Source organism: Alosa sapidissima, chromosome 2, assembly GCF_018492685.1.
Source record: "Alosa sapidissima isolate fAloSap1 chromosome 2, fAloSap1.pri, whole genome shotgun sequence".
Lineage (NCBI taxonomy): Eukaryota > Metazoa > Chordata > Actinopteri > Clupeiformes > Clupeidae > Alosa > Alosa sapidissima.
The window spans coordinates 42,508,073-42,520,572 of record NC_055958.1 but is presented as its reverse complement, the minus strand read 5'-3'; the positions used below and the strand labels follow the sequence as shown (position 1 = coordinate 42,520,572).

Here is a 12,500-nt window from a genome sequence, read left to right as displayed (position 1 = left end):
TTTGCAAATGATGGTGAATAACTACTCATCATGAGATCTACAGTATTTCGTAATATCTTTGTTTTAATTATGTTTCCCATTGTAATCGTGCAATTTGTAATGCTTTGCATGGACGTGCGCTGGTGTGCCTTCATGAATGATAGAAGGATGGTGCGTGCACCTGCCAATATGACTGGTGACATGCGCTCTTAAAATAGCATATGAACAACTCGCCATTGACTTCTGACCAGGTTTAGGTGGTGTATGATAGTGATTTTTAGACAACGCGCTAGGCCCCTCCCTAGGTTGTTAATTGCCACACCCCTGGGAGCAATGCTTAAAAAATAAACGTGCAAAATACCGAATTAAACTTTGCGCGGGTGAAAAACGAACTTTACGTCATGCGCTGGTGACCCAAAATACAGCCCTATATCTCAGTGTACCCACTACAGCTACCTAGACTACACCACAGTATACCCACTACAGCTACCTAGACTACACCACAGTATACCCACTACAGCTAACTAGACTACACCACAGTATACCCACTACAGCTACCTACACTACACCACAGTATACCCACTACAGCTAACTACTACACCACAGTATACCCACTACAGCTACCTACACTACACCACAGTATACCCACTACAGCTAACTACTACACCACAGTATACCCACTACAGCTAACTAGACTACACCACAGTATACCCACTACAGCTACCTAGACTACACCACAGTATACCCACTACAGCTACCTAGACTACACCACAGTATACCCACTACAGCTAACTACTACACCACAGTATACCCACTACAGCTAACTAGACTACACCACAGTATACCCACTACAGCTAACTAGACTACACCACAGTATACCCACTACAGCTACCTAGACTACACCACAGTATACCCACTACAGCTACCTACACCACAGTATACCCACTACAGCTAACTACACCACAGTATACCCACTACAGCTACCTAGACTACACCACAGTATACCCACTACAGCTAACTACACCACAGTATACCCACTACAGCTAACTAGACTACATCACAGTGTACCCACTACAGCTAACTACTACACCTGCACACTACAAAAGTGCACCAAATGACTCAATACACTTGGAGGAGGTCTGCGTCCTTTCTTTTCCAGATATTTTAGGATTTCGCCGTGGTATCGTTTCAGTATCGAGCATCGAGATATTTATGGCAGGTATCGTATCGAAGTCATAATTTTGGTATTGTGACAACACTACAACACACACACACACACACACACACACACACAAACACACACTACTACTACACACACACACACACACACACAGTAACTGCATACTGTAATACTGCACTTAACCTGCACTTGGTATTTAATGCTTCTTTGCACTTCTGGTTGGATGTCAACTGCATTTCATTGGCTCTGCACCTATACTCAGCTCTTGTACACACACACACACACTCACACTCTCTCTCACACACACACACTCACACATGCAAGCACACATACGTGCACATACACAGATGTACAGTCAATATCTTGATCATTTGCAATGTAAGTATACTGTGAAATAATGTGTGTATGTGTGTGCGTGCGTGCATGTGTGTGTGTGTGTGCAGGTGTTCTTTGTGTCGGTGCGTTCCGGCGGCTCCAGTCAGGTGTACTTCATGACCCTCTGTGTGTGTGTGTGTGTGTGTGTGTGTGTGCAGGTGTTCTTTGCGTCGGTGCGTTCCGGCGGCTCCAGTCAGGTGTACTTCATGACCCTCGGCCGCACCTCCCTTCTCAGCTGGTAGAAGCTCCACCCATCCAGCCTCCAGCCACACCCACTTTTCAAGACCGCCATGGAAACCAAGTCCAAACATCCAACACCACTCCCACGGATCTGGGGTCCCTGCTGTGAGCGCTGTGCCGGGCTGGCGCACGCTGATGATGTCACAGACGGGGACCGTGTACAGCTGACCTATCGGGGGCGGAGCTTCAGTGTTATGCTAGTCTGTGTTCGTGTCTCTCTGTTGGACCACGGGAGTGTGAGGGTTGCCACGGAAACGACAGAGGACATGAGGGGAATATTTAAAGGCATGTTTGTGAAAGAGCTGGCACCTGCTAAAAGACAAGTAGAAAGTGTGTGTGAGTGCGTGTATGTGTGTCTGTGTGTGTGTGTGTGACAGAAAAGATATTGGGTGGGATAGATCCAGGTTTGTGTGAGTATGTTTTTGGAACTATGGAAGTGATTCTGATTCTTGTTCTAATGATTCTGATTCTTGTTCTAATGATTCCGATTCTTGTTCTAATGATTCCGATTCACAGAGAAACTATGTATAACTATGTGGCTTCAGTGTTTGACCTTTGACCTTTCTGTTCAACCCTTGACCCTGTCACCCAATCACACGGCCGTATTTAAGTAAGGGGCGGGGCAACTGACTGTATGTATTTCTCACCGAGCTCACGGGGAAAGCCCCGCCTCTTTTTACACAGTGGTCATGTGATCAAGTCTCTGAACTACAGGACGCCCAATAAAGAAACAGAGAGGACTTCCTGTGCACATCTCTACGCACACACACACACACACACACACACACACACACACACACACACTAGTGCTGTAGAAATGCATTTAGTATTTTCCATATGTTATGCTGTGAACAGTGAATTTGAACAGTGTGTGTGTTTGCGTGTCTGTGTGTACACGTGTATGTGTGTGATAGAGAGAAAGAGAGATCCAGTTTTAGACACACACTCACACACAGACTCACAGATGCTCACACACACACAGACTCACACACACACACACAGATGCTCACACACAGACTCACAGATGCTCACACACACACAGACTCACACACACAGCACAAAACTCATATATGGCTGCATACAGGTGTTATGCCCCCCCGGTGCATGGTGTGTATGTGTTTGTGTGTGTGTGTGTGTGTATATGTGCACACCCATTTGTGTGTGTGTGTGTGTGTGTGTGTGTCTCCCCCTGGTGTATGGTGTGTCCTGTTCTTCTTGGACTCAGGAGTTGGGGGGAGAGCTAAGGACTGTGTGTGTGTGTGTGCGTGTGTGCGTGCGTGTGTGTGTGTGTGTGTGCGTGTGTGTGTATGTGTGTGTGTGTGTGCGTGTGTGTGTGTGTGTGTGTGTACATGTGTGTGTGTGTGTGTGTGTGTGTGTGTGTACATGTGTGTGTGTGTATGTGTGTGTGTGTATTTGTGTGTGTGTGTGTACATGTGTGTGTGTGTGTGTGTGTGTGTACATGTGTGTGTACATGTGTGTGTGTGTGTGTGTGTGTGTGTGTGTGTACGTGTGTGTGTGTGTGTGTGTACGTGTGTGTGTGTGTGTGTATGTGTGATGTGTGTGTGTGGGCGTGTGTGTGCGTACGTGTGTGTGTGTGTGTGTGTGTTTGTCTGTGTGTGTGTGTGTGTGTGTGTGTGTGTATGTGTGTGTGGGTGTGTGTGTGTGTACATGTGTGTGTGTGTGTGTGTGTGTGTGTGTGTGTGTGTGTGTGTGTGTGTACATGTGTGTGTACATGTGTGTGTGTGTGTGTGTGTGTGTGTGTGTACGTGTGTGTGTGTGTGTGTGTACGTGTGTGTGTGTGTGTGTATGTGTGATGTGTGTGTGTGGGCGTGTGTGTGCGTACGTGTGTGTGTGTGTGTGTGTGTTTGTCTGTGTGTGTGTGTGTGTGTGTGTGTGTGTGTGTATGTGTGTGTGGGTGTGTGTGTGTGTACATGTGTGTGTGTGTGTGTGTGTGTGTGTGTGTGCGTTCTCTTCTCTTGCTCTGCGTTCCTTTGTCACTCCAGATGGTGTAAACTCCTCCCCTGGTTCTGTCGGACCTGTCGGGCCCCTGGTTCTGTCGGTTCTGTCGGGCCCCTGGTTCTGTAGGTTCTGTCGGGCCCCTGGGCCTGTCGGACCTGTCGGGCCCCTGGTTCTGTCGGACCTGTCGGGCCTCTGGTTCTGTAGGTTCTGTCGGGCCCCTGGTTCTGTAGGTTCTGTCGGCCCCCTGGTTCTGACCCAGCTCTGGGGCTCAGGGGTGAAGAGTGTTTCTGTTGTCTCTGTATCTGTATGTGTCCATATGACCAATTATTACTACTAATAATGACTCTACGGCTGCAATGCTAATATGGTAATGCTCCTTCATTTGATGCCAATGTTTACAGGGACAGTGTTTATGGTTTCTCACACTAACGTGCATCCTTTCTATTTATAGTTTCGTATGACTTTGTTTTTGTTTTTACCTTTTAAGGTGATTACTTGTTTATTTTCATGATTTAACTCTCAGTCGTGACCCACTCACAGCTAGCTTGAGGGAGACACACACAGCAGCTTGCTTCTAACACATTTGCTAGCACAGCTAGGCTATATTGACCCATGCTAATATGTTTGCCAGCACAGCTAGGCTATATCGACCCATGCTAATATGTTTGCCAGCACAGCTAGGCTATATTGACCCATGCTAATATGTTTGCCAGCACAGCTAGGCTATATCGACCCATGCTAATATGTTAACTAGCACAGCTAGGCTATGTTGACCCATGCTAATATGTTTGCTGGCACAGCAAGGCTATGTTGACCCATGCTAATACAGTATTTTTGCTAGCACAGCAAAGCTATCCTGAACCATGCTAACACATTTACTGCACAGTTGGTCTGCCCAGCTAGGCTTTCCTGAGTCATGCCAACTTATTAGTTTACAGACTATTCTGATCCACTCAGTTATGTAAACATATTAGCCTGCAAAGCTAGGCTTATCTAATTTACTAACTTGCTCAGCTAGGCTTATCCTAGCCATGCTTCACTAACTACTCTTCTCTTAGTGAATGGGGGGTACGATCTGAGGGCTGTGCCAATGTTTCCAGTGATTAGCTGATTAGCATGTTTCCAGTGATTAGCTGATTGATTCCTAGCACAGATCCTGTGTAATGACATTATGTTTGGCGAGCCATCCAGTAGTGGTTCTAAGCATTCCTCTGACAGTTCTAAGCATTCCTGTACTGTTCCCTGAGGTGCTCTGCTAGCGTGTGTGTGGAGTGGAGCGGCGGCGTGTGTCTCTGCATTGGTTCGCGAGGTGTGTGTGTCGTTGGTGTGTTCCGTGCTTTTCCTCGAGCCTTTCTCCTTTTATTTACAATAAAAAGACAGTCATTTCAAACCCAACCTCTGAGTGTTCAATCACACACTCTCATACACACATGCACACACAGACACAATAAACAAGACCGTCATTTCAAACCCAACCTCTGAGCCTTCAATCACACACGCCCACACACACATATACACAAACACACACAATAAACAAGACAGTCATTTCAAATTCTCAACATGTGAGTGTTCAATTACATATGCTTTCACACACAATAAACAAGATGGTTTAATCACACATGCTCACACTCTCTCTCTCACACACACACACACACACACACAATAAACAAGACGGTTATTTCAAATTCTCAACCTCCAGTGTTGTATAAAGTACTAGAAAGCAATACTTGAGTAAAAGTACAAGTATCGTACTAGAAAAAGACTTTGGTAGAAGTGAAAGTTGCCTTTTAGAATATTACTTAAGTAAAAGTCTTAAAGTATCTGATATATACTGTACTTAAGTATCAAAAGTAATTTTCTGATATTTAATGTACTTAAGTAATTGAAGTAGAAGTAAAAAGTAAAAAGCAAGCGGTTTTATTTTGAACTTTTATTGTAAACTTTATTTTGGCTTTTTTTTATAGTAAAACATAAAGCATATTCAGGGTTCCCATATCTTCTTAATCTCACTCATCAAATCAAATCACATTCTTTTCTAGGACTTTTTAGGCACAATTCTCTGAAATGAAAAATAAATAACTTATTTTTTTCACACAAAAAAATGACCTGCTTGTAGGGAGAACATTTTGGTCATGTGGCATGAGCATTTCTAGGGCTTACTCCCCAGGTCACCGTCACTTACACACACACAGGCCACCTATGTCCAGCAGCTACTAATATGCCAGTCATTAGTTGAAACTGAAAAGGTGTCTTCATCTTCAAAAGAAGCTGGTTTTCAAAGTTGCCAGAATTCAGTGCCCGGGAGTTTCAGGCCCAAGAACGACCATAGTGGTGAAAATTGGATAAATTAAGCAACATTTCAGCTCTTACTATCCTGTAGTTTTTATTAGTACCATGATTCAACAAATGTGTAAAGGTTATATAATAATTCACTTCAACTGAGAAGTTAACAAAAAATATTCCACTATTCCATAAGTTACCAAAACAGAAAGAAAGAAAGAAAGAAAGAAAGCCTTTGAAATGTAGCTTATCCCATGCTTCCACAAAGAGGCATATTGAACTAATGTTTAGGCTACATGTTTTTTGCACATGGGTAGGCTATATTGTTGTTTGGTGATTTAGCCTACTCCTTTACTACACCCTCTTCTGAGCAAACAAGGCATATAGGTTTATCATGTAGGGTAATTGCTCTTTCTTACATTAAATAACTTTAATTTATCCTCTCTACTTGTCCCTGTAGTCATGGCCTCCTCATCACTAATTTCGGGCTCATCATTTTCAGTGGTCGACTGGTTGATCTGCTGCTCAGTCTCTCCTGGCCTCTTTCTACCATCCATCCTTCCTGACGCTTGTGTCTACTGTAGGGCCGGCTCGGCTATCCGTATCTGAGAAAACTTTTTGGGAAAAGACGGGCTATATGGACCCAATCAACTCTTTTTGGGAGGGGAGAACTCCCTCACGTAGGCTACAACCCATGCAGAGGCATTGCATTGGTGTCATGCACAGAATGCGGAACGTGTCCTACTTTAAGAAAAGATAGACTACCGGGAATTCTCCCAATTACCCACCCCGGGCCTGATTCAGTCTTACTCTTCTTGGACTGAAGACAACTCCTGCGATGCTATGGATAAATAGCCTTTTACAGGCCGCTAGGGCAGGTAGCCGATGTACAGAAACATTTCTTGCAAATACGGCCACGGGTGTATGACGTTATATTCACCACTACCCTGTTCACTGAGTTCACCACTATGGTCGGGGTGGTCGTATATGATAACGGGAGGTCCTCCAGTAGGTGCTCGTGCTTCCATGGCGGTTTCAGTTGTGCGTCCTCCTCCTTTAGCAACAAACACGCGCTGAAATAGAGCGTGCAGCGTGCGGAGCGTGCGTAATGCAATCTAGGAGCAGTGATTCGCCAAACCTCCCTAATTGCAGTCGCACACATTTCTTCTAATTTTATGTTTTAGTAACGAGTAACGAAGATGCTTAGTGGAAATATAACGGAGTAAAAGTATACATTTTATCTAGGAAATGTAGTTGAGTAAAAGTGGAAGTTGACATAAATTTAAATAGCGAAGTAAATTACAGATACGTGAAATTTCTACTTAAGTACAGTAACCAAGTATTTGTACTCTGTTACATTACAACACTGTCAACCTCAGAGTGTTCAATGAAACACACACACATTACAAAAGTCACTTCAGCTTTTCATCCTGCACGCACACACACACACACACACAGTCAATAAACAACTTCATTTCAACCTTTCAACCTCACATCGATATCTTGATCAACCTCACATTGAGACTTCAATTGTGCATTTCATACACAGGGGTAACACATACACACTCACATGCACACAAACACAAAGCAAGTTTATTATTATTATTAATAAAGTGCATTTCATACACACTTACACGAGACACACACGGTCACAAAGCAAGTTTAGTAATAAAATGTATTTCATACACAGGGGTAACACACACTCACATGCACACAAACACAAAGCAAGTTTAGTAATAAAGTGCATTTCATACACAGGGGTAACACACAGTCACATGCACACAAACACAAAGCAAGTTTATTATTATTATTAATAAAGTGCATTTCATACACACACTCACACAAGACACACACGCTCACAAAGCAAGTTTATTCATATAGTGCATTTCATACACAGGGGTAACACACACTCACACGAGACACACACTCACACGATACACACAAGCACACAAGACAAGTTTATTCATATAGTGCATTTCATACACAGGGGTAACACACACACACACAGGGGTAATTTAATGTGCTTTAGAATAGTAGTGAATGAAGTCATAAACAGGCAATCGTTAAAACATATTATAAAAAGTAAAGTACATAAAATAATCACAAAGTAAATAGAATAATTAAAAACTAGAGAATGTAATTCCAGGGAATTACGAGTGCATGAAAATGGAAAAATGGCTGCGGAATGAAATATTGTTAAATATATTGTCTAAAATATAATCTAAGTAAAAAGATGGAGGTCAGATAGAGAAAAAAGCTGGCAGGGAGTCATCAATTGATGACAACTGACAGTTGGAATGGCCGAACAGTTAAATAGTTGAGTAGTTTAAATAGTTAAATTATTTTATAGAGAATTATTGTATTGAGGACTTATTTTGAAGTTGAAGTTGTTGAGGACAGAGGAAACAGTTGGCGGGAGTTGTAGTTGATGACGACTGACAGTTGGAATGGCCGAACAGTTAAATAGTCGGACAGGGAAAATGGTTAGGTTATTTAATAGGATATTATTGTAGTAAGTACTTTTTTTTTTTAAACAGTTGTAGGCAGAGGAAACAGTTGGCAGGAGTCATAGTTGATGGCAACTGACAGTTTGAAAGGCTGAACAGTTAAATAGTTGGATAGTTAAAATGGTTAAATTATTTAAAATGGAATTATTGTAGTGAGGAGTTTTATTTTGAAACAGTTGTGGTCAGGGGAAACAGTTGACAGGAGTCAAAGTTGATAACAACTGACTGTTGCTAGAGTAGTTATGGTGGTTGCTATGCTGGTTGCTAGGTTAATGATGTTGGTTGCTAGGTTTTAACTGTGAATGTGGTTGCTAGGCTGTTGCTAGGGTACTTGAAGTCGTTGCTAGGTTGTTGCTAGGGTGTCCATGGTGGCTACTATCAGAAAAAAAGGAGTTACTACAGTGGTTTGCTAGTATAATTATCTTGGTTGCTATGGAAACAGTTGAACAGTTAAATAGTTGGATAGTTTAAATGGTTAAATTATTTAATAGGGAATTATTGTAGTGGAGACTTTTATTTTGAAACAGTTGTGGGCAGAGGAAACAGTTGAACAGGATCTGTAGTCTTAAGAGAGCCAGATTGTATGCTTAAAGCCTGAGACAGACAGTTGCTGGAGGTGGCCGGAACCATATGGCTCTGGCCGGAACACTTGGCATAGGATTCCAAGTGCCCTATTGTGATGCCATAATCGGCAATGTTTTAAGTCTACGGGAACATTTTTAATAGTTTTTAATTAATAGTTCAAAAAGTATAAAAGTTACAAATATGAAAAATACATTCCACACCTGTCCTAAGTAAGACCTACGTAACGCAGTTTGAATGAAGTTTCTACATTAAACGGTTGAAGCCGCATTAAACGCGGAAAAAGCGTTAGAAGAAGAATAATAACTAGAAAAGCATTTCCTGAAGGAAATACAGTGCATGAAAATGCAAAAAATATGATGTAAAATATCATACAGAGTAAAAACAAACTATATTGATTGCTAGGTAGATGAGGTTTAATATAGTTGGAATGACTGAACAGTTAAATAGGTGGATAGTTTATATAGTTAAATGATTTGCTTGGTAGATAAGGTTTAATATAGTTGGAATGATTGAACGGTTAAATAGGTGGATAATTTAAATGGTTAAATTATTTAGGTAGATAATTGACGATAACTGACAGTTGGAATGGCTCTAATGTTTGCTAGCAGTTATGCTAACTATGTTATCAAAGATAATAATGTTAACCAAGTTACTTAACTTAGTTAACTTAGCTAATGTTTTCATTTTTAGTAGTTATGCTAACTAGCACTATGTTAACCATGTGACTTAGCTAACTTAGCTAATCATTTTTAGCAGTTATGCTAACTATGCTAACTAGCATGCACTAACCATGTTACTTAGCTAACTTAGCTAATCATTTTTAACAATTTTGCTAAAAATGCTAATTAGCATGGTAACATGCTAGCATGCTAACTATGCTAACCATGTTCGTTAGCTAACTTAGCTAATCATTTTTAGCAGTTTTGTAAAAAATGCTAACAATGCTAACATGCTAACTATGCTAACCATGCTAACTAGCTACAGTGGGTAGGAGTCATAGTTGATGATAAGTAACAGTTACAATGGCTGAACAGTTAAAAGGTTCAGTAGTTTAAAGGGTTAAATTGTTTAACAGTGAAATATTGTAGTGAAGACTTTTATTTTGAAACAGTTTTTGGCAGGGGAAGCAGTGGAACAGGATGTGTAGTCTTAATAGGGCCAGTTTGTATGCTTAAAGCCTGAGACTGGCAGTTGATCCAGGTGGCCTGAACACCTGCCATAGGATTCTAATTGCTTAACGGCTCTATTGTGATGTCATCAGCCCATGTTAAGTCTATGGGGAAATTTTGAACAGTTTTTAATTAATAGTTTAAAAAGTATAAAAGTTACAAAGCTGAAAAATACATTGCACTCTTGTCCTAAGTAAGACCTACGTAACATAGTTTAAATGAAGTTTCTACGTTAAACGGTTGAAGCTGCATTAAATGCGTTAGAAGAAGAACTAGAAAAGCATTTCCTGAAGGAAATACAGTGCATGAAAATGCAAAAATATGATGTAAAATATCATACAGAGTAAAAACAAACTATATTGGTTGCTAAGTAGATGAGGTTTAATATAGTTGGAATGACTGAACAGTTAAATAGGTGGATAGTTTAAATGGTTAAATTATTTAGGTAGATAGTTGACGATAACTGACAGTTGGAATGGCTCTAATGTTTGCTAGCAGTTATGCTAACTATGTTAACAAAGATAATAATGTTAACAAAGTTACTATGCTAACTAGCATGTTAACATGCTAGCATGCTAACTATGCTAACCATGTTACTTAGCTAATCGTTTTTAGTAGTTTTGCTAAAAATGCTAACTAGCATGCTAACATGCTAGCGCTAGCATGCTAACTATGCTAACCACGTTACTTAGCTGACTTAGCTAATCGTTTTTAGCGGTTTTGCTAAAAATGCTAACTAGCATGCTAGCATTCTAACTATGCTAACCACGTTACTTAGCTGACTTAGCTAATCGTTTTTAGCAGTTTTGCTTAAAATGCTAACTAGCATGCTAACATGCTAGCATGCTAACTATGCTAACCATGTGACTTAGCTAACTTAGCTAATCATTTTAAGCAGTTTTGCTAAAAATGCTAACTAGCATTCTAACATGCTAGCATGCTAACTATGCTAACCATGTTACTTAGCTAACTTAGCTAACTAGCTACAGTGGGTAGGAGTCATAGTTGATGACAAGTAACAGTTACAATGGCTGAACAGTTAAAAAGTTCAGTAGTTTAAAGGGTTGAATTGTTTAACAGTGAAATATTGTAGTGAGGACTTTTATTTTGAAACAGTTTTTGGCAGAGGAAGCAGTTGAACAGGATGTGTAGTCTTAATAGGGCCAGTTTGTATGCTTAAAGCCTGAGACTGGCAGTTGGTCCAGGTGGCCCGAACACCTGCCATAGGATTCTAATTGCTTAACGGCCGTATTGTGATGTCATAATCATAATGTTAAGTCAATGGGGAAATTTTGATTAGTTTTTAATTAATAGTTTAAAAAGTATAAAAGTTACAAAGTTGAAAAATACATAGCACCCATGTCCTAAGTAAGACCTACGTAACATAGTTTGAATGAAGTTTCTACGTTAAACGGTTGAAGCTGCATTAAATGCGTTAGAAGAAGAAGAAGAAGAAGAAGAAGAAGCCTAGAAAGAACAGTACAGTGCATTTTCATGCACTGTAATAATAAGAATAATTCGGATAACAGTAGAGTGCATTTTCATGCACTCTAATAATTTTAATAATAAGAATAATTCGGATAACAGTAGAGTGCATTTTCAAGCACTCTAATAATAATATTATTAGGGTGAAAACAGAGGGTGAAAACTGCCCAACGCATCACTGTTTTCTCACTCCCCTCCATCGAGGCCATCCAGGGCACGCAGCATCATCAAAGACTGTTCTCACCCCAACCACAGACTGCTCACCCCACTCCCCCTCCAGGAGGCGTTACAGGTCTCTCCGCACCTGAACCAGCAGGTTCAGAGGAAGCTTCTTCCCTTCCCTACTGAACTGTAGCTCTGCACCCCGGTGACAACCAAGCAACTAAACCAACTAAAGACACAAACTGCACAATGACAATAAAGTTGAATCTAATCTAATCTAATCTAATCAATGATTCAGTTATGTCAGTGTATGTGTGTATGTGTGTGTGTGTGTGAGAGTATGTGAGAGATAAAGAGACGACAGGATGTTTTCTTGTGCAAGAGCACATTCTTCTGGTGAATTCCAGCTATATGTAACTGTGTATGTGTTCACCCAAAAGAACAGCTTACTGACATACAGTACAACCACACACATGTGCACACACACACACACAACTCCACTTAGAAGTTGTTATGTCATGGAAAGCTTAGACCTTGGCATGCCATGGAATCCTTGTGATACTAGTGATGTCATAAAGG

General features: G+C 41.0%; 1 protein-coding gene and 1 long non-coding RNA gene across 4 annotated transcripts in view; both read left to right on the top strand.

Annotated features, from left to right (window-relative positions):
* The window catches only part of map4k4 (mitogen-activated protein kinase kinase kinase kinase 4), an 81,732-nt gene extending 78,997 nt beyond the window's left edge, over nucleotides 1-2,735 (top strand). For all 3 annotated transcript variants that reach the window (XM_042066626.1, XM_042066630.1, XM_042066639.1), the window contains one exon: nucleotides 1,693-2,735. In XM_042066626.1, the coding sequence (XP_041922560.1) occupies nucleotides 1,693-1,776 (84 nt within the window). In that variant the 3' untranslated portion in view covers nucleotides 1,777-2,735. The remainder of the gene's footprint in view (nucleotides 1-1,692) is intronic.
* A 919-nt stretch (nucleotides 2,736-3,654) lies between these two features.
* On the top strand, nucleotides 3,655-5,123 carry LOC121686361. The gene is made up of 2 exons (XR_006023905.1): nucleotides 3,655-3,833; nucleotides 3,938-5,123. It is a non-coding gene; the product is annotated as an uncharacterized LOC121686361 (long non-coding RNA).
* The last annotated feature ends 7,377 nt before the right edge of the window (nucleotides 5,124-12,500 follow it).